General features: G+C 36.8%; 1 protein-coding gene across 17 annotated transcripts in view; it reads right to left on the bottom strand.

The window, feature by feature from the left end:
* Dtnb (dystrobrevin beta) overlaps positions 1-23,524 on the bottom strand; it is a 334,007-nt gene that overhangs the window by 96,113 nt on the left and 214,370 nt on the right. For all 17 annotated transcript variants that reach the window (XM_087216210.1, XM_087216215.1, XM_087216216.1 and 14 more), the window contains one exon: positions 9-86. In XM_087216210.1, the coding sequence (XP_087072336.1) occupies positions 9-86 (78 nt within the window). The remainder of the gene's footprint in view (positions 1-8; positions 87-23,524) is intronic.

The raw sequence follows: 23,524 nt of genomic DNA, 5'->3' as shown, positions 1-23,524 counted from the left end.
ATACATACCTCTTGGTGGGAGTGGGTACTCCAGAGGACATGTGGCTAGCCATGGTGTCATTCAGATTAGTCAGGGGGCGAGGAGGACTGAAAGAAAAGACATTTATACTGTATTAATAATTACCAGCATCACTAGAGGAAGCAAGTAAATGATAAGGGCAAAGGGACTATCATTTCTGATAAGCACAGTGAGACCCAAGGGGAGTGGACACAAACAATCGATACTTCAAGCTTAAGTAAATCCAACAAGAAGGGCTCTCTCTCACAAGGCCAAGCTGTGGGGCCAGGGGAAGCAAGAAATTAAAAGGACATTTCTCTGGGATGGAACCTCAGTGGCTTTTGTTGTTTATGACAAAAGGATATAAAATTTTCTACTTAATTTTAAATCTTAAAGATCAAAATAGCTCCACCTAAAATGTACCAATAAAAGGATATACAAAAAAAAATTTTGGAGAATAACTGTGACATAATAGGTTAAAAAAAAAGATAAAAAAAGCTCATCAGATGGTTGTGCTAATTTTACAGTTTTGTAAAGTCTCACTTTTTTTTTTTTTTGGTACTGGGGATCGAACTTGGGTCATTGCACTTGCGTAGCAGGCGGCGAAACCACTAAGCTAAATCCCTGGCCCTGTAAAGTCTCACTTTATAAGTACAGTTTGTACAGTTTTGTAAACTCAGTAGAGTTTACAATTTTGTAAGTCTTTGTAACTTGTACCATTAATGTTCACCTCTCACCTGGAAGTATTCCTTCAGCTATGTCTTCAATAACCTTTTTTTCCCTTTTATTTCCCCTTCAAAGTTAATTTCTCTATATTTTAGGTATAAGATTACTGAGTGTCTGGCATTTGCTGTACACCACAAAGGTCAAAACCTTGCAGTGCATGATTTTCCTCAGATTTGGCTAGAGCTCATTTTCCTTTCTCACATTAGGTTTGCAAGCTTTTTACCAAAACAAGTTGCTAAACACTAAATTTGAAAAGTAAGCCTCTGGAGCAAACTTTCACTACTCTTTTACAAGAAACTTAGCAATAAATCCAAATTTTGTATCCACAACCTAATTAGGATGGCGTCTTTTATAACCTAATCCATATTTAAATTTGAAGGTAAACATTTTAGGTAACATCTTCAGTGGTGGGTTTTCTGCTCTCAAAGCAGATTTCACCCTCTGTGAGAGTCCTGACAAATCCAAACTTATCAAAAGGAGTCTACTATCTTGCCTTCCCAACCTTCAGTCACTCTCCCTCCCTATCCTTTAACTGTTCTTTCTTACCAGGGTCAGCTACAAAAGGTTTCTGTCTTGCATTTGGGGCCACAAGACTACTGCCAAATACTGCTCCAGGGAAATCTCCAACTTCTTCTCTAAACTGTAAGTACTTCTCAAAGAGACTGGTCTACTACAAGCAAGAGAATGTTCTTTTTTGGGGGGGGGCACCGGGGATCAATCTCGGGACCTTGTGCTTGTGAGGCAGGCGGCAGAACCACTAAGCTAAATCCCTGGCCCTGCAAGCAAGAAAGTGAAGCAGAAAAGACCTTCGCTCTCACTTAGCTACTGAATTCTCTTTATATTGGAGGGCAGAGTTAATTGTGTAGAATATTTTAGTAGTGGTTACACTTAGCAATGCATGGTGAACACTAAGGGATTGTCACCTTTAATTGTTCTGCAGGTTTCATAGTACATTCAAATAAAGGCTCAGAGAAATATTTCAGGGAGAGCCAAGGGACCTAGAGGTTAAAGAGGGGGATTTCTCTCTCTTTCTCTCTACCTATGTACATCCCCCCTACACCCCCAGCCAATTTCATATCTGAGTAGGAAACTTGTAAAAAATGATTTCCCATTTAATAGAGAAGATCCAAAATAGAAAGTAATTTACATGGAACAGATTTAGGCCTCTTGATTTTAAGCCTTAGCTCTATGTTTATGATAGTTTCTTTTTTCTTTTCTTGGTACTGGAGATCGAACTCGGGACCTTGAGCTTGTGAGGCAGGAGGCGGAACCACTGAGCTAAATCTCTGGCCCTGTTTATGATGGTTTCTACACTGTTTTTTTTTGGGTGACAAGTCCCTAAGTAAGACATTCAGAGCTGAAATATGCCTTCACAGACTAAAACTCAATTCCAGGTTATTTACTTATCTATCTTCCAGACAGACATTCAAACTTTCAAGCCTATTAATCAAATAATCAACTGTTTTAGGATGACTAATGATGGAAAAGAACCCAGAGATTAGCTTACTTTTACCTAAATTTCTGTTTGCCTCTGGATCTTTTAAATCAGTTGTTCAATTAAAAACAAGGAGACAGTTCCTATGAATGTACCAAATTCAGCCTAACAGCTTTTCATACTTGAGGGCATAAGGAACATTCTAGTTCTGGAAACAGAATGAGCTTTGCTTCTTTAGTATATTATTATTAGCAATCCACTTCTAAAATTAGATAAGGATATTTTCACGTTGCTTTCAGAACAAATACAATTGCCTAATTAAATATCAAAGATATTACTGCATTCAATTTCCTTTCTGACACTCTCAAAATGAAAAATAACAATAGAAAAAAAATTTAAATTCCTTAAACATGGATCCCTGTGATAAAATTTTATGATTTGCAGCATTGTGTTTGGTCTGATGCCATAAAAGTCTTTTATAATCATCTCAATCTTTTGGCAGATACTATGTTCAACTATTATCTTTAGCACATGCACGGTATAGAGAAACCTTATCACTAATATTCAAAACTAGATAGGAATGATTATATTATAGTCTGTATACTCATTATAACTGCCTCCAAGTTTCACACACTTTCTGGATTCCTAAAATATTTTGCTAGAAAGACAAGTATGTATTTGCAGTCCAACAAGAAAGATGTATACACAAACATGGTTTTTAAGAGCCAGGTGGGGTGGTGCATGCCTATAATCCCAGCATTTGGCAGGAGGATCACCATGAATTCGAGGCCAGTCTGGGTTACATAATGAGTACAAGGCCAGACTGAACTACACAGCCAGACCCTGTCTCAAAAACAGAACCAAACAAACGAAAAAGAAGGCCTTTAATACAGGATTTCCACCATAGCCTTAGTTCACTGGACAAGCCAGTAGCACCAATGCATTCTTAGAAGCAATAAACCAAAAATGACTTTGGGCTGGAAACCAAAATCTTCACTGAAAATATAGCTGAAAAGGTGAATCAAGTTATAAACAGTAAAACTAGTATAATGCTCAGATGAGTTTTGTTGATCTTGGGGCATCTGAAAAACCATATGATCATCTCAATAGGTGCAGAAAAAGCAGTGGACAAAGTTCAGCATCCATTCATGATTAAAAAAAAAAAAAAAACCTCTTAAGAAAACAGGAATTGGCCGGAGCTTTAGCTCAGTGGTTCTGGCGCCTGCCTCTCAAGCACAAGGTCCCGAGTTCGATCTCAGGTATCCAAAAAACAGAAAATAGGAACAGAGAATCTTTATCTTTTTTTTCAGGTTTCAGGAATTGAACTCAGGACCTTTCACTTGCCAGGCAGGTGCTGCAAGATTCTTTATCTTAATCTGATAAAGTCCATCTAGGACAATCCAATGGTCAACATCATACTTAACAGTAAGAAGCTGAAAGCTTTTCCTCTAAATTCAGGAACAAGACAAGGATATCTGCTATCAACACTTCAGTTCAACATAATTCTCAAAATAATACTAGCTACAGCAACTAGACAGGAAAACGAAATAAAAGTGATATGGCTAGGGAAAGAAGAAACTAAATTATCATTATTTTGCAAATGGCATGATTCTCTATATAGAAGACCCTAAAAGCTCCACTAAAGCTGGACGTGGTGGCACACACCTGTAATCCCAGCACTTGAGAGGCTGAAGAAGGAGTGCTGTGAGTTCAAGGTCAGCCTGGGCCACATAGTGAGTTCAGGACCAGCCTGGACTACAGTGAGACATTGTCTCAAAAAAGTCAAAACAAAACAAAAACAACAACAAAAACTCCACCAAAAAAGTCCTAGAATTAATAACCAAATTCAATAGGGTAGCAGGCTATAAAGACAACTCTCAAAAATCAATAGCATTCCTGTACATCAATAACAAACTCACTGAGAAAGAAATTAGGGAAACAATACCTTTCACAACAGCATCAAGAAAAATGAAATACTTAGGAATTAACCTAACCAAGGAAATGAAAGACCTCTACAATGAAAACTATAGTACTCTGAAAAAGGAGATCAAAGAGGACATCATAAAATGGAAAGTATCCCGTTTCTGGATAGGCAGAACCAATATAGTTAAAATAGCCACACTCTCAAAACTGATATACAGATTTAACGCAATCCCAATCAAAATACCAATAATATTTCTTTTTTTTTTCAATTAGACAACTTTTACTAAACGAGAAAACTACATTTAAAATGTGCTTTAAAACAAAATGAAATTAGAAAAAAAAGACATAGGCATTTTAAAGAACTTTTCCACTGTGCTGAAAATCAAATATTTCTTGCAGTAAGTAATACAATGAGGCAATCCATAAAATATAAGTTAACAGAATTCCCAAATTAACATTTTCAAAGACAGTATTAAGGTCAAGAATTTCACATCTATGGTAGCACACAGAAGGGCATTATAAATATGATGTCCATCCCTATGAAGCTTACAAATTTGACAATGCTCAATAAAAGATTTTAGAATCCCATCAAACAGTGTCACATCTAAGAATCACAAATTTGCGTCTTAGAAGTTCTCCTTCTAAAATCTTTATGTTGACTTTTCTACTCCTTGCCATTTGTTAATGCTAACCCTTAAAAAGAGAGTGAGGAGAGAACAGGAAAAGAAATGCAATAAACTCTTGATCATGTACAGAAATTATTGCTACTATAGTTCACTACAAAGCATATCTATAAACATCATATGACCTTTGATAATGAAAAATCAGAATAAAAATCTTTAGTGACACAGCCTTACAACTGTATACAACATTCACATGGCAATATTAGATAGTGAAGCACCCAATACCCATGGTTGACAAACTGTCCCATTGATCAATTCATTAAATATATCCTTCGCATAGAGGGAGGAAAAAAGAGATAGTGTCAACTTTCCAAGGCTTGTCAAAAAAGGATTCTCGTGTTCCGTGGATCTAAAAACAAACAAAACAACAAAAACCCCACAAAACAAAACAGATGCAGGTGAAGGTGTTACCAGAATGTTAAGCATGCCAAAAGGTGTTTTGTGCGAATTAAAACCTAAAGCCAAGGTATCGCATAATCACATTACCAACTAGTTGGGTAATACTATATGAGCATTATCTTCAAGTTAAATGAAATGCTACTGCACAATAGAGCATCAATAAGTTAAAAATTAGAGGGCAAAAATCCAAATCAGTGGGAATTTCTGTAAAAAGCAAAATAGTCACTATTAGCTGGAAAGTTTGCCCAGTCAAACTGATTAAAATCATACCAATAATATTTCTTACAGAACTGGAGAAAGCAATCCTAAAATTCCATGGAACTAGAAGAGACCTAAAATAGCAAAAGCAACTGTGGGCAATAAGAGCAAGGTAGGGAGCATCACAATCTGAGACTTCAAGTTATATTACAAAGCTACAGTGATAAAATAGCATGGTAGCTGGGCATGCTGAAGCACGCCTATAATTCTAACACTTAGGAGATTGAGGCAGGAGTTCAAGGCCCGCCTGGACTACATAGAGAAACCCTGTCTCAAAACAACAACAATGACAACTGCAGCACAATGTTGATTTCCTAAAATGAAGGGAGAAGTGTTCCTTCTTTTTTCTGCTTTGTTTGATATAATTTATCAGTTAAAATGTTTATGAGCCTGCTGTTGTCATATAGGTAGGTTTTCAAGCTAGGAATATACTTTCTTTAATAGGTGCTATTCAAATTTTATATTTCCTCCAGAGTTAGTTTCATTAATTTGTCTTCTAAGTTACTTCTTAGAAGTTGTCAAATTTATTTCAAAAAAGCTTTTTGTAATATGCTTTCTATATCCTTTTAAATTCTGTAAAATCTGTGGTAATGTCCCCTAGATCTTAATATTGTAATTTAAAAGGTGTATAACTGATATTGTGTAACAGGAAGAAAAGGTCTAAAAGAGCAGGGGAATTGGGAGGGGTAGGGGAAGGGAAAAAAGGGAAAGGTAAAAATATGAGAAGAGGAAAAAAATGGAAAAAAGGTCTTTGCAAATAGGGAAGGGAGGGCAAGGGAAGGGGAAAAAAATAAGAACCAAGAGACTCATGTAATGGTACAAGATCCCAATGATGAATGTAACTGTATTTTATACCTAAAATGTACCAATAAACTTAATGGGGAAAAAAAAAATGGCAGCAACAACAACAACAACACACCCTATCATGGTATTGGCAGAAAACAGACTTGTGGATCAATAGAACAGAATAGAGGATACAGAAACAACTCCTGGTCCACTCAGTTACATATTCTCTGACAGAGGAGACAAATCTGTTGACTGGAGGAAAGACGGCCTCTTAAACAAATGGTGCTAGGAAAACTGGCTTTTCACATGCTGAAGGCTTAACTCAGACCCATATCTTTCACCATACATTAAGCTAAAATCAAAAACTGATTAAAGATCTCAACATTAGAACGGAAACAATCTGCTGGAGGACAAAATAGGCAAAACTCTCAAAGACATAGGTATAAGCAAAGACTTTCTGAATAAAACCCTGGTTGTGCAAGACATAATACCAAGAATCACCAAATGGTGATTTTGCATCACAAAGGAAAAGGTGAAGAGACAACCTACAGAATGAGAAATTTTTGCCAGCTACTCCTCAAAGAACACCTAGAATATATAAAGAACAAAAAAAATTAGACCCTCCCAAATTTAAAAGACCTAATAAAAAAAAGGGCATCTGAAACAGACACTTTTCCAATGAGGAAATACAATTGGCCAAGTGTTCAACATCGCTGGCCAATTGAGAAATGGAAACTAAAATATTAAGATTCCAAGGGCCGGGGATCTAGCTCAGTGGTTCTGCTGCCTGCCTTGCAAGTGCAAGGACCCGAGTTTGATCCCCGGTACCAAAAAAAATAAAATAAAAACTTTGATTTAAAAAAAAAAAAATTCCATCTCACCCCAGAAAGAATGGTTACCATCAAGAAATCAACCACTGGTTAAAAAAACAAAAACAAAAAAATAAATACTGGTGAGGCTGTGGGGAGAAAGGAACCCTTCCTCATTGTTGGTGGGAGTATAAACTGATACAACTATTATGGAAATCAATATAGAGATTCCTCAAAAAACTAAAAATAGAAATTCCACTTGACCCAGTTACTCCTCCTTTTAAGTATCTTCTCAAAAGAGTTAAAAACATCATACCACAGTGATGTATATATAAATACTCATGTTTACAGCAACACAATTCATAATCTTTGAAACAGTGTATATGCCCATCAACAGATGAATGGATTAAGAAAATGTGCTATTTATGCACAATGGAGTACTACTCTGTCTGAGTCATTTATAGGAAAATGGATGCACCTTGAGACCAGAATGCTAACCAAAATAAATCAGATACACAAGCTTGAATACTGTATGGTTTCCCTTACATGAAAAAGTTAATTAAGGAAGAGGAAGACTGAAAAGTTACTGAATTCTAAGTATGTATCTGCTATCGGTTTCTAGTTTTACTCCAATATAGTGTGAGGATCACTCAGCAGGATTTCCATTTCTTTGGATATGGTAAGATCTTTACTGTTGCAGAGCAGAGGAGCTCATGTGTTTCTCTAATGGTCTAGAAACGAACAGAATTGTAAAATAAGACAACATTTAGCAGATAACTATTAAATAGCATTGTTTAATACTGTTATATTTAAAAAGGAATCAAGGGCCAGGGATTTAGCTCAGTGGTTCTGCTGCCTGCCTTGGAGGCACAAGGTCCCAAGTTCGATCCCTGGTACCAAAAAAAAGCAATCAAGGATCTTACAAAACAGGTATCTAAATCAACAGAAATGTATTACTTTATTTTAAAAGGCTTTCATGACGAATCTCTCCTTCCCCATTCTTCCTGTACAGTAAATCTAGGAAGTTGTTACCAATTTCATCCAGACATCTATACTCTTCTATTTAATAAAACCCACATGATTTACCAAGTCAATGCTCACAGAGGTTAGTGAAACATGTGGATCAACATCAATTCCAGATCTGTTCATGTGGTTGTTACCGAAATCTGTTTTCAAAAATGGAAACAAATAAGCTGCTATGGAGTACAGGCCGACCAGACAGGAAGATACAGCAGGCTGCCCCTTGAACAGTAACTCCCAGGAAATTCCAGGGCCTGAGCATCTTTCCCAAAACAACACGACCAGCTCAACAGCTTAAGCAGCAGCAACATACAAAGGAGGAAAAGCTATTGCTCCTTTGTGCTCTGTAGCAAATGTTGCTTCTTTCTCTATGGATCTGGCATCTCAGGCAATACACTGCTTTAAGTCTCCAAGCAAACAGCAATCACATGATGAAGGATCCATCTCTATGAAGTACATTATCCACAGAACATTTTGGAAAAGAGCAGGTACGAATCACAGGCTGCACTCTGCCAACAAGTCCCTAAAGCTGTCAGATGCAGCCAGTGACAGGAAAGCAGAAGCAGCATACAGGTTACATTCCGCTCTTTGGAAGTTTAAAAACTCACCTGCAACAAAATCCAAGTCTTGCTGCAAATCAGTAACTCAAGTAACCCAGTCAGTGATTCTATTCTGATGGGGACTTTAAGGAATATCCCCCTCCCAGCAAGGCCCTCTCCTAACTGCCAACTGTTCAGTAAGAAGCAGTCTGCAGTACTGTGTCTGCCAAGCCATATAGTGAGGTAGCTACTTGGAGAACAGCCAGGCTTGATTTTGTTTGACTGAAGAGAAGTTCATGGGAATGCAAGCCTAATGAAAAAATAGGACATAGTTGTCTATCTTTCCCCTTGATGCAAACAGCTCCTTAATTCATAAAGGCAGCTCATCAGATGGCAGGTGAAACAAAGGGGCCAGACTGTGAGATGCAGAGCAGGCTCTGGGAGACATCTCTGGCAGGACAGTCACATGACGAGAATGTCCCGCCACTTAGAGTCATTCTGCAGTCTCTCGTTTATTTCATCTAGTCAAAAGCTCTGAAATCTATGTCCCTGGTTTCCATGGCCCTCACATGTCACTTAAAATACTGTAATAATTTTCTTTTGTTCTGCTGGTATTCAGAGAACAATTCTATTGTTATTAATGTTAACCTGATTTCCCATGCCAATAATTACTCTCATATCATTATTCTATCTCAAATCAATTCTCTACAAGTCTCCCAAATTATGATTAAAAATCTTCCTCTGTGCAGTCACTCCCTAGACAACACAGCCTCAGCTTCTTGTCCATGTTAATTCTCACACCTTCCTTATGCTTTCTAAGTGTTCTGGGCAAACAGGCTACTTTAGTCAAACATAGGCCCTGAACTTTGCTACCACAATAAAACAAAAACAAAACAAAATGATAAAAGTACATAACCCTTTATAATACAAATAGAGAAAATCAAAGTGAATCCCATACAAATCACCTGAGGGCGAGGGAAAGAATTCCATTATTTACTTAGAGAAATGAAGAGGTGAGAAAAGCCAAACCAAAAGATCAGGTACCAAAGTTAATATTAATATAATGTTAACTAGTGTCAGCTTTAATAGAAACACTTTGGATATCTCAAGTAAAAGCCTAAAAGAATATACTGAATACACACATTAGAAAGAACTGATTCATATGTATCAGAAATACAGTATATATTGTGAAGGGGACATTTTGTGAACATTACTGGGTAAAATTAATTTCGGGAGGAAAAAAAGAACTACAAAATATCTGTGATTGAAAGACCATAATTCTATAATAAAAATGGATCAAGAGTGAAAAGGGGGCTGTAGAGAGTGGACAGGACACAAGTTTGGGAAGACTGGGTTCTTCTTCAGTTCTGGGACTAAGTGTTGATGCGATCTGTGTGATCGGAGTGTGAACATTCCACACCTCAGCTGCTTGGTCTATAGCATGAGGGCTGGTACTACAGCGGTGATCCTCACACCTGCCCTGGGAATCTGGGTGCCAAGAGGTGCTTCAGGAACCAGGTGGAGAGCAGAGGACATACCAGGGGCATGAGGTCCCAAGCTCCTTTCAAAAAGAACCTTCAAAAAAAAACCACCACCAAACATTCACCTCTCCTTTTAAGATTTCAGATGAATAAAATGCTTTACTGCTTTTATTTTTTGAGACAGCATCTCCCTTTGTAGTCCAAGCTTGTCACAAACTCATGATTCTCCTGACTCAGCCTCCACAGTGCTAGGATTACAAGCACGCACCATGCCCGGATCTGTTGCACTGCTTTTATTTATTTATTTATTTATTTGGTACCGGGGATCCAACTCAGGACCTTGCACTTGCAAGGCAGGCGGTGGCACCACTGAGCTAAATCCCCGGCCCTATTTTTTTATTTTCTAAAACAGGGTCTCACTATGTAGTTCAGGGTGGTTTTGAACTCTTGCAATCCTCATGCCTCAGCCTCCTGAGTGCTGGGATTACAGGCTTGTGTCACCACCCCTGCCTCTGACTACAAATTTAAATGAGAAGGCCCTGCTATAGTCCTCCTAGTATCCTGTTTTCTTTTAAAGCACTTACTACAAATTGCAATTACTGCACTTATAATTTGTGTTTGACTGGTTTCATTCAAGAGCATGTAAGCTCTGCAACAGCAGGGACCATAGGGCTTGTTTCACCTCTGTATTTACTGTATCCACACTAATGTACTTCAAACAACACATTAGCTATAGCTCAAAAGTGCCAATTGGTCAATGGCTCGCCTGACCTGAATTTTAAATAGGACAAATGTCTAGATGGGGAATCTAAAGAAGAACAGCAGAAAGACCATCAGAGATGGCAAAAATTCTTGAGTGAGAGAGTCGTGATGACTAAGTAAGACTGGGAGAATACTTGAGCATCTGGAAACAGCAGTCTTGCTTGCATGTACTAAACGCATCAGGCCAACTATGGCTATTAATCAGTCTTAATATTTAACTTCTGGGCCAAAAGACTCCAAAAGCAATTTTAAATCCCTTAGTACAGTAGGGAATATGCCAGGGGAAAAGTAACTACACAACATTTCATTAAGACGTGCAGCGAAGTCTCTGCTGAAGGGCCCAGAGACCCCAGGACTCAGTGCTTTGGGAACAACGAATCATCTGCAGATGTATTTTAGAGACTTCTAGTTCAAGGTGATAGACTAACTATGCACTGAGAGCTCATGCTCCTGTACCCTCCCCAAAACTGATTTAAACATAAAAGAAGCCATCGTGGTGAGCAAGAACTGCTCCTCAGCAGTCAAGGGCCACACAGAGAAGAGCAGGCCAACTTGGGGGAGTCAGAAAAACTTAAACCTGGCTCTTCCCATATCCTCCCCCAAAAGAGAAGAGAGGATCTAAAAACATCTCTAAAATGTGCATCTTTAATACCCCCAGGCACCTAGAGGATAGAACAGTGCTCTGAAAAATAACCAGACTTTAAAAATGAAAATCATAATGCTGAGCTTTTAAAAACTTTCACAAATAGGCTAAATACAAAACTGAGTACATCTAAAGATAGAACATTTTAAAAAAGTTAAATGTGACAGCTAGATCCAAGAGTTTTAAAGTCTGTATTTCAGAGTTTCAGAGAGTGTTAAGAGAATGGAGAAGAGGCAACAGTGTTATCAGAACAGATAATCACTGAGAATTTTTCAGAAACAGTGAAAGACATAAACCTCATAGACTTAAAAACCTTGAGTAATAAAACAAGTTAAAAATTAAATAGAAACTCAAATTATACCCAGACAGATTATGGTAAAACTCCGGGTTATCAATTATTTAAAGAAAATTCTAAGAATGCTACTAGCAAAATATAAGATATTCATCCTGAGAATCATTCAGTGAAAGTGATTACAAAGTCACGGAGGAGTGATTGATATCTTCAAAGAATGAAGGAAATACAACTTCTGGCTGGATTCTACATCCAGTCAAATTATCATTCAAGAGTGAGGGTGTACCAAAACAATTAGAGGAGAAAAAGAAATAAAGATCTATAGATTGCAATGGAAGAAGTAAAAAGATCTCTACTTGCAGATGACATGACCTCATATATATAAAACCCAAAAGAATCCACACAAAAAGAATACAAGATCAATATATTAAAAAAATCATTTGTACTCCACATATTAACAATAAAAATAAAATAATTTCATTCATAATAGCATCAAAAGAATAAAATACCTAGGAATAAATTTAACCAAAGTATAAAGCTTATACACTGAAAACTGTAATACAACATTGGAAGAAATTAAAGAAGGTCTAAATACTGTAAATGGAAAGACATCGCGCTTATGGATTGGAAAACTTAAAACTGTTAGCACAACAGTCTCCAAATTGATCTATGGATTCAATGCATCCCTATTAAATCACAGTTGCCTTTATTTTATTTTTGTAGGTATTGATGAGCTGACTGTAAATTCATATGAAAATGAAAAAGATACAGAATGGTCAAAACCATTTTTCAAAAGAGGAACAAAGTTTGAAGACATTTCCTGATTTCCAACTTACTACCAACTTACTTCAAGGTAGACTTATTACCTTGAAAATTACCTTATTTAAAGATAGTCTGCTTTACATTTAAATACTTAGAAATATTCATACACTGTACATTACTTTTTTAGTGACACAGACTCTTCAATGTTTGAAATTATTGGCTTTGAAAACATTTCCCATCCAAGTACTAACCAGGCCTGATCCTGCTTAGCTTCTGAGATCAGAGGAGATCAGGCATGTTCAGGGCGGTATGGCCATAGACTGAAAACATTTCTAAGGGTGAACAATTGCATAACCGATCATGAAGCCTTTCTAGGCTGAACTGATAACCCGATCACTGCTATGCGCTCACTATACACACAGACACACCCACACACACACTCACACACATGCATGCATGCAGTTGGATTTAGTGCCCAGAGCAGAGTTCAGCCCTTGGCACTCGTCCAGCCTCTCCACTAGTTTTTTTTTTTGTACCGGGGATCGAACTTGGGTTCTTGCGCTTGTGCAGCAGACGGTGAAACCACTGAGCTAAATCCCTGGCCCTCCACTAGTTTTTCAGTCCCTATTTCTGCCCCTCCCTCTGGGGAAATGATACAGGAATGCATTCCAAGGAAACTGAAGAGCACTGATATAGACAAACCACTGCAAGTACCTTCAGAATGTGTTGCAAGGGGCCTGGGACATTCTTCTTTTTGAGAATGTTAAACTTGCCTAGTCACCAGTACTTTTTCATTTGTGATTACGCCACTGTGCCTACCTCAATAAGACACTTGACTTGATTTATTTAGAACCATAAAAGTTTTCTACATGGTCAACTTAAGTCTTCAGTGATCTTCTTCTGGGAAAGATCACCTTATATTTGGGGGGTTGTGTTCCCCATTTTTTTTTTGAGACAGGATCTCACTAGGTAGTCCTTCCTTCAGCCTCCCAAGTGCATTTCCCCAGTTTTTAAAAAATATTAAGTTTGTTGCCAGCTGGGGATTTAGCTCAGTGGTGCTGCCACCTGCCTTGCAAGCGCAAGATCCTGAGTTTGATCCCCGGTACCAAAAATTTAAAAAAAGTTTGTTGCCACCTGTACCTGTATCCTATTTCTTTCTTTCCTCCCACTGCTACCAATAATATTTTAAAATCACAATTTTTATAAATAAAATTTCATGAAATCAGTTTCACCTGAGGCCTTAAAAGTGCATCTTTTGACATTAATGTCTTCATTTTCACTAAAGGTTCTCTGTCAGCACAATTATCCATGACGTCATCTTCATTTCGGTGCAAACTGTATAAAAACTGCTCTTCTGCACCTAATGCCTTTAAAGGAAAGCTTATCAAAGCCTCCTCTATAACATTAGCCCAGCTGCCACTTTTACCTACAACCATTTAATGCAAAATTTAAAAATCAAATTTAATCTTTCTGCATACATAATTAATAAGCTTGAGCTAATGGGAATACAGAAAACCCAACACTCAACAATTTGACAATATTTTTAAGTACACTGGGGATATTTTATAGAGTCTGTTCAGATACTTGGGCCTAGAGTAAATTTTGACTCTATCAAAGAATCGTTATTATGGAGAATACTATCTCTAACCAAAATTCAATAATGTCATAGAGTACCAAAGAATACTGGAAAGTCATGTGTTTGGAAATTTAAGTCTGCCTGAACTATGAATATTAGAAAAAAATGTTTCAAAAATCAATTAATCATCTAAGGAAAAATAACTTAACAGAATTTGATCCTGTGTTTCCTCTAAATATCATCTACAAGTTATATTTCCAAAGCACACACACTCCATTATCAGCCCCAAGACTTACATAAACTGCCCACCTGATGTCTTCACTTGGATGACAAAAATAACTCCCCATGTTCAAAATGAGCTCTCATCCAACTCAAACTAGTTCTACTTATACTAATCCTTATTTCCATCCTTTCAGTTGCTCAGGCCAAACTGCTCTCTCTTTAATTCTACGTATATCCAATCTTTCAACAAACCTGTAGGCCTAAATCCATCCAGTGATCAGGTTATCGATCACCTCTCACTATCTCTACTGCCACTTGGACTCTACCCAAGTTCTTCTCTCACATGGATGTCTTCAAAAGCTGCCTAATGAGTTTTATCTCCTCCCATCCATCCTGATCCTCCTGTCTTATTTTCTGCAGTGAGCAGATGTACTGTCCTTTTTTTTTTTTTTGGATTGTCCTTTTAAGCAGAAGTCAGAGTAGTCACAACTGTCCACATTCACCACTTAGTTCTTACAATGGCCTATGAGATCCTATGTCATTTGACTCTTATAACATGTTTCCCTTGCTTATTAACTCCCCCTACAACACTTTTCATGATGTTCCCTGAACATGCTAGATATGCTGCTGCTGGCCCTTTGCACAACCTGTTCCTTCCGAAAAGAATGTTCCTCCTTCAGAAAAGCCCATACCACCATCTTGACAACCTATGTTCAAATGGCACCTTTCATTACGTCTAAGATGATAACCCTATTTAAAAATGGCAACTGCTGAGGATGTAGCTCAATGGTACAGTGCCCACCTGGCAAGCACAAGGTCCTGAGTTCGATCCCCGGTACCGGGGGGGGGGGAATGGCAACCACCCACACGAAGTATTCTGGACCTCTCTTTTCCTGTTTATCTTTTCCTAGAGCACTTTATTTCTTCTAACATACTATACATTTTCATTATCATTATTTTTGTCTCCTGCCACTAGAGAACAAGTTCTATGAAAGCAGATTTTTTTTTGTCTGTTTTTTTCTGAATGGTGCCTGGAATATATTAATTGCTAAATAGTTGTTGAATTTCTTAAAATATTCTAAGAAGATTAGAAAGGAAATGATAGAGACAAAAGCAGGCATCAGAAATTGTTTCATTTCGTGATAATTAAAAATATTATTTTGACACATAGATTAGCGAGCTGTTGAATATGATCCATTCAGAATGTCAAATATGCTAGGTGTATCCTTGGCCTTGAACATAGTCAATATCCTCATTTATTTGTCTTTTAAATTTTTCTTGGCAATGTTTAACAGTTTTACATACTACAGGTCATACATATATTTCATTACATTTCTTTTTCTTTTTTTTTTGCTATCGGGTATCGAACTCGGGACCTTGCACTTGTGAGGCAGGCGCTGGAACCACTGAGCTAAATCTCCAGCCCTTCATTACATTTCTTTCTATGTTATCTTTCCTATGTTACTGTGATACTGATTTTTTAAATTTCATTTTATAATTGTCACTAACATATAGAAATACCTCTGAATTTTTTTTGTATATTGACCTATGTTCTTCAATATTGGTAACTTCATTTTTAGTTCTAAGAGTTGTTTAGGAGACCTAATCATGTCATCTATGAATAAAGACAGTTTCAGCATTTCTTTTCCAAACTGTATGTCTTTATTTTTCTTGCCTTATTGTACTAGGTAGGATCTCTAGGAAAATGTTGAGAGTGGACATCCAAACCTTGTTCCCAATATTAGGGTAAAGTAATTTAGTCCTTTGCTTTTAGTATAATGGTAGCTATATTTTTTCATAGATGTGCATTTTCAGGTTGAGTGAGGGAGCTTCCCTCTATTAGTTTTCTGGGCATTTTCTGAAAGGAAATCATGAATAAACTGAGTTTTGTCAAATGTATAAGATGGTCTTCCTTCTCCTTGAAGTACACTCTGTAGAAATGTCTTTACTGAGAGTCTTTTCATACTAAATGTGCTGTTTTTATTTATCTGCAAATGTTTTTGTCTTCCTGTTTTCTTAGAAGATATTTTCATTAGGGATACAATTGTAGGATTACAGTAATTTCCTCTCAGTTTTTTGAAGGTAGAATTCCACTGTCTTCTGGTTTTTAATGTTGCTATTGAGAAGTCAATTTTCTAGGAAGATGTCAATTCTTTGTAAGAAATCTCTATTGTATGTGTTTTTAATGTCTTTTCTTTGGCTCTGTTCTACAGTTTTACTCTGATGTATCTGGGTTTTCATATAAAATCTGAATTGAGATTTGTTGATATCTACCATCAACTGGGGACTGCAAAGCTGCAATCATCTTTTTGCTTCACAGTCAATTTTTTTACTTTGTCTATATATTTTGATCATACCCATCCCCTATTACTCTGTTCATACTCCCCTTCCCCTTCCCTTAGTCCCTTCCTTCTATCTAGTAATAATCTCCTTTCTATTTTCATGCCGTATTTTAAAAGATTCCACATATTAGGAAAAAAGTGATATCTGAATCTGGCTTATTTCACTCAACATGATGATATCCAGTTCCATCCATTTTACTGCAAATGACATAATTTTGTTTTTCTCCATGGCTGAATAGCACTCCATTGAGCATATATACCACATTTTTTTTGTTCATTCATCTACTGATGGGTACCTAGTCTGGTTCCATATGTTGGCTATTGTGAATTGAGCCACAATAAATACAGGAATGCAATAAACACAGAACTCCTATAGTATGCTGATTTTAATTCTCTCAGGTATATAGGAAGGAGTTAGCTGGGTCACATGGTAGTTCTATTTTTAGTTTTGTGAAGAACTGATTTCCATAGTGGTTGTACTAATTTACATTTCTACCAGCAATGCAAAAGGATTCCTTTTTCCCTGTACCCTCAACAGTATTTATTTTTATATTATTTACTTAGTGTTCTTGGTGTTGTAGATTGCTTTGTTGTCTTCTCCATGTTGGGTTTCCATTTTTCCTGTGATTTTTAGCTTTTCTGCTGATTCTTTATCCTACTGAGGTTTCAATTTATTCTGAATTTCTAGAAGTGTGATTTAACTCCTTTTCAAATTTTGGGGTAATTTTTTAATCTTTTGTTTCTTCAAAATACATTTTTAGGGCTGGGTATTTAGCTCAGTGGTTCTGCTGCCTGCCTCATAAGTGCAAGGTCCTGAGTTCGATCCCTGGTATCAGAAAAAAAAACAAACAAACAAAACCCCACCATTTTTAACATACTCCTATATTTTAGATAAGATACATACATACATATATATATATATATATATATATTTGATAATTCAAACTCTTTGTAGGACTTTACTATTTTGTTTCTCTTCACTGTCACTTGTACCAGCCTGTTCTTTCTGCTTGGAGGGAGTTCCTTGGAACTTTGTGGAGATTATCTGAGGCCTGGGTTTTTAAGAGCCTTCCCTCATAGAAGGCTTACGTTTGTTTCTGGGAGCACCACCCAAAAGGTACAGCTCTAAATTCAATTTTTAAACTGGGATTTTTGGGGCTAACACTGTGGTATAAATTCTGGTTTCAAACTCATGTGATAATGACCTTGTGGTTAGTACATTTTCCGTTAGGTCTTTGTTTTCTGTAATTATTATGTCATGCTCTAAATGCTGATTTTCCAAGAATCAGGAATATAAACAAACAAATAAGTAATAAAAACAACAACAACAAAAGCTGGCAAATGTGACAGGGAAATTGAGATGGTTACCTCTCAATCAGACCGCCTCCTAATCAGATAAATTGGTTTTATGTTCTCTAACTTCAAGCTGGTTCAATTTTTAGAGTACTTTTTTATTCTTCTCTATTATATTAGCTTTAGATTTGTTAAGCTTTCAAAAGAAATGAACTAAAAAGATAGCATCAATAGCAATTTCATGGATTTCTCAAGATAAAAATGTGTTTCACCTCAAACTGTATGGAAAACCTCTTACCAAGAATTTTTTGACTGTGACAATATGAACACAGGAGATAAGTAAAAAATAACTGGATTTACACAAAATTAAACATGAGATGGTGACAGCCTGGAAGAAATGATTAAAGAGAAAAGAGAAGTTCCTTAAATTCCAAAATAGAATTCTAGTAAAAAATGTGAAAAACCAAGGAGGATGATTATTCAATATAATTTAACAGACTATTTCCTTAAATTCATGCTTGGAACCAACATTTCTAATTTCACCCTTAAAATAATTCTATTAACATCATCAAATGAAAAAAAGTAAGACAAAAGAGAAGAGCCGCTTTACAGCAAAGGAGAAGGTGCTTTTATTACTACTTACATTGACCTTCAGGATTATTTCAAGTACTTTAAAAGAAGGCTTCTCTCCAGAAGCTCATAAAAATATAGACTTTTACAATTTGAGTATCCTCTTTGGTTGCTTCCAAACCTTCAGAGAGATCAGCAAAGTCACACCAAATGAACAAGCAAGTCCTATAATGTGGCCTTGAAGAAAGGAACTATAGGAAAGTTGCCAAATTTAACCTGATTCAACTAGAATTTACAATTGTGTTCCATATTCTAGAAACACAAGTCAGCAAAATTTAGTCCCACAAAAACTTGTGCTTTTCCAGGCACTGAGGATTGTACAAGCATAGACCAAAAGGAACTGTCAGTGGAAAGCAGATGCTTACAATCTTCAAGAAGTCCATGTATAGTGCATACTCAAGAAATACACAAAGAAGGAAAAAGCATTTCACTGAGTGCCTAATGACATAAAGTAACAAGAGCTAAAGAAATCTGGGTATGGAAAGAAGAGATGCATATGAGTTAGCTACTTCTAGGACTCAAGCAAGGTTTCATAAATGGAGCAAAATTTAAGCTGGACTATGAAATAGGCAAATATCTGAAGAAGGCAGGAAAAGGGGTGGCTGTGCTGGATACATTACTTCTAAAGGGGAGTTAAGAGTCTAGCCAAAACAGAGGGTTTACACTACATGAATTTAATAGTAGAAGATAAGATTCAATAAGTACAGTGGGTCCCAATTACACAGGTCCTTGAATTCCAGCATAAGGAATTCCTCCCTATTTTATAAGGTGTGGGATTCTGTGGATTTTTAAATAGGGAAGTAATATTGCAAAAGCAGTTGTTCCAGATGATTAATTTGTTAGAAATACATACCTGTTAGAGGTTAAAGAAAAAGGGCCAATATAGTAGGTTCTAAACACAGGGACTAGTCAAAAGTGGGGACTTAAAGACTTGTAAAGAAGCTGAGAAATATTCAGACTATTCCAATTGAAACCATTACACAAATCTTATTAAGAAAATCCACTCGACCCCTGCCAACACACAGGAGGTGAGCCGTGCGGGCGCCTACAACAACCCCAAAGGGAAACAAGATGGAACCCTCTGATACTCAACCACCTGGACTCCCTGAACTGGCAACAAAAGAGGATCTGGAAAAAATGAAATCAGAAATCATTTCTCAGATAACAGCAGAGATTGTGCTCATAGTGCAAGACATGATTAATAAATCTAGAGAGGAGCTGAGGAACATGATGGAATCCCAACATAGCAAACAAATGGAATCCACAAAACAGATGCAAACAGATTTCCAGGAGATTAAAAACTCCACTGAAAGTCTGCACAGCAGAATGAACCAATGTGAGGACAGGATTTCAGATATAGAAGATAAGATTGCAATTAGTAACCAGGAAAACAAACATGGCTTTAAAATTGTAAGGGACCATGAGAAATCAATCCAGCAGCTGCTAGACGATGCAAAGAAGAATAACATAAGACTGATTGGAGTCAATGAAGAAACAGGAGACAGTGCAGATGACATAAAAAAACCGTTCACAGAAGTGATGCCAGAAAACTTCCCAAGCAGGGAAAAAAGAACTTGACAAACAGATAAGTGAGGGATATAGGACTCCAAATAGCCTTGATCAAAAAAAATCTACACATAGGCATATAATTGTTTTGTTTCTTTTTTTTGTACCAGGGATGGAACTCAGATCCTTGCGCTTCCACAGCAGGTGGCAAAACCACTGAGCTAAATCCCCGGCCCTAGGCATATAATTGTTAAGATTCCAGAAACCCAACAGAAGAACAAAGTTCTGCAAGCAGTTAGAGAAAAGAAACTAATCACATACAAAGGAAAGCCCATCAGAATCACAGCAGACTTCTCAATGCAAAACCTCAAGGCAAGAAGAGCCTGGAGTGATGTATTTCAAGCCCTAAAGGAAAACAGCCTCCAATGCAGACTGATGCACCCTGCAAAACTATCCTTCAAAATTGATGGAGAAATAAGATACTTTCATGACAAAGAGCACCTTAGGAACTTGATGGACTACCAAACCAGCGCTCCAAAAAATTTTAGACAATATCTTAGGAAAAGACGAGGATCACAACCCCAGGAAGCCTAGCAGAATGAATTCATCAGGAAGCCCAGCAGAATGAATCCATTGGGCACAACAAGAAATTAAACACAAAGGGGGAGAATCCAACAAAAAGAAAAAGTCATGACAAGGATAAGTGAATATGCTTATGACCATCACTGTTAATGACCATCAAAGTTAATGGTCTCGATTCACCAATCAAAAGAAACAGACTGGCAGAATGAGTCAAGAAACAAGATCCAACAATATGCTGCATACAAGAAACACATTTAATTCAAAAAGAAACTCATACACTGAAAGTTAAAGGGTGGAAAACAACACTCCATGTGACAGGAACCCGAAAAAAAGCAGGAGTAGCTATCCTCTTTGCAGATCAAGTGGATTTCAAACCAAAATCTGAAACACTTCTGGTCCCAAGAATTTCAGATAAGGGATACTCAACTTGTATGTACAAATCTATCGTGAACATGTGTTTTCATTCCTCTCAAGTAAAAACTTAAGAACAGAACTGTTGGTTCTTAACAGCAATACAAGAAATTTCTATATTGTTTTCCAAAATGGTTTTATCATTTTACATTTACATTAGCAGTATTAGAAAGTTGTAACTGGTTCACACATAAGCTGACATTTGTTCTTTTAAAACTTTTAACTTCTGGGCTGGGGATTTATATCAGTGGTTTCGCCGCCTGCTGCGCAACACAAGGACCTGAGTTCGATCCCCGGTACCAAAAAACAAAACAAAACAAACAAACAAAAAAACCCCTTTTAACTTCATCTCCCTAATGAGTGTATAATTCAATCTTGTTATTGTTCATGATTAGTATTTTTCTGATTCTAGTGTTGCACACCTTTCCTTGTGCTGTACTGGCTATTTATCATCTTCTTGTGTCTACTTTTTAATCAGGTTGTTTATTAATGAGCTGTAAGAGTTCTTTATATATTCTGGTCATAGGTAATATGCATTATAAATATGGTCTGTTTAAGGACTACTTTTCAACGATGTCATTTAAAGTTTTAAATTTTGATGGAATCTCATTTATCAATTTTTTTCTTTTATACATCATGTTTTTTATATCCTAGGAAATTCTTGCCTACCCTAAATTCATAAACATTTTCCCTTATAATTTCCTCTTAAAGTTTTACAGTTTTAGTCTTTCATATTTAGGTTCATAGATCCTTTCAAGTTATTTTTATATATGGAAATAAAGCATTGAGGTTAATTTTTTATATATGGATACCAGGTGTTCTAGTGCCATTTGTTGAAACACTATCTTTCCTCTGGTCTTGAATTCATTTTATATTCCAGAAAATGTTAATGTTAAATAATCTTTTAAAACTCAGTGGACCATATATGTGTGGTTCTATTTCTAGATTGTTTTATGCCAATGATCTATATGTCTTTCCTTACACCAACACTGCCTTGATTACTGTAGCTTTAAAGGAAGTCTTAAAATTAGGTACTAAATGTCTTCCAACACTGTTTTTTTTTTTTCCTTTTTCTTTTTACTTTTCTAGGTCCTTTGTACTCCTACATAACTTTTATTTTATTTTTGGTACCAGAGATCGAACTCGGGTCCTTGCACTTGCGCAGCAGGTGGTGAAACCACTGAGCTAAATCCCCAGCTCTCCTACATAACTTCTAAATTTCAATATCCAATTCTTCATTTATAGCAAGTATACATACATCTGAATTTTTATATGTACCTTGTGTTTTCTAATCCTGCTAAATTCAAATACAAGTTCTAGGAGCTTCTAGGGATTTCTTAGTATTTTCTCTGTAGGTGATCATTGCATCTACATATAAAGATTTTACTTCTACCTTGCCAATCCTATCCTAATTGTGTCATTTTATTGCCAGACTATTTTGATTTGGGCCTATGTTTCAAAGTTTAATGGACATGGGCCGGGGATTTAGCTCAGTGGTTCCGCTGCCTGCCTTGCAAGGGCAAGGTCCGGAGTTCGATCCTCAGTACCAAAAAAAAAAAAAAAAGTTTAATGGACAGATGAAGAGTACACATATCTACCCCTTGCTCCCTACCTTAGGGAGAAAGCATTGTACTTTCTCCATTCATATAAGGCATTTTTGCTGGAAGTATGGAGGGCATGTCTTTGATCTGTTGAGAAGGTTCTGTTCTACTTCTAGTCTCCTGATAGCTTTTACCATGAACAGCTGTAGAGTTTAGTCCAATACTTTTTCTCCAACTAGTGACAGGATCATATGGGTTTTTCCTTTCCTCTGTTAAAATGATGACTTTGGCGAGGGGGTGGATCTTCTAATGCTGAACCAACACTGCCATCCCTATAATAAAACCACTTTCTACATACTGCTATACTGAAATTCCACTCAAAGACAGATGTGGAGGCCCACGCCTGTAGCCTCAGCAGTCATGGAGGCTGACATGGGATCACCTGAGCTGGGAGAGTGAGACCAGGCTGGATAACAAAGCAAGATCCCATTTCAAAAACAAACAAACCCCAGAAAATATGACTAATGAAATACAATTCTGAGGCTCAATGTTTATGTGAAATTACTTTATAAAAATACCTAAGGTTTGGATAAAGGAAAAAGAAGCTCAAAGAAAAGCATAGTTCTTCAGTGTTAAGAACGATTATTTTTCAAGGATTTATTTATTTTATTTTATTGGGTTTTTTTTTAAGAGTAGGAAAAATTTAATGGGAGAAAGAAAGCTTCTGCCTAAGAGAGACAGAAGGGGGACTAGAAAGTAGTTTGGCCACCCACCCCACTTTTCAAACATGTTTTATACAGCAAAGCCATGTGGTGAGGTAGGTACAAAGGGGGACAAAACTGTAAGACCCAATGGAAATTTCCAAGGTGGGCATGAGGTGGGACAAAACCATTACCAACCAATAAG

This window comes from Heterocephalus glaber, unplaced genomic scaffold (assembly GCF_053883595.1).
Source record: "Heterocephalus glaber isolate CG9 unplaced genomic scaffold, H.glaber_assembly_v1.0 deba00001457, whole genome shotgun sequence".
Classification (NCBI taxonomy): Eukaryota; Metazoa; Chordata; class Mammalia; order Rodentia; family Bathyergidae; genus Heterocephalus; species Heterocephalus glaber.
The sequence above is the reverse complement of the archived record's forward strand: the minus strand, read 5'-3'. Positions and strand labels throughout refer to the sequence as shown.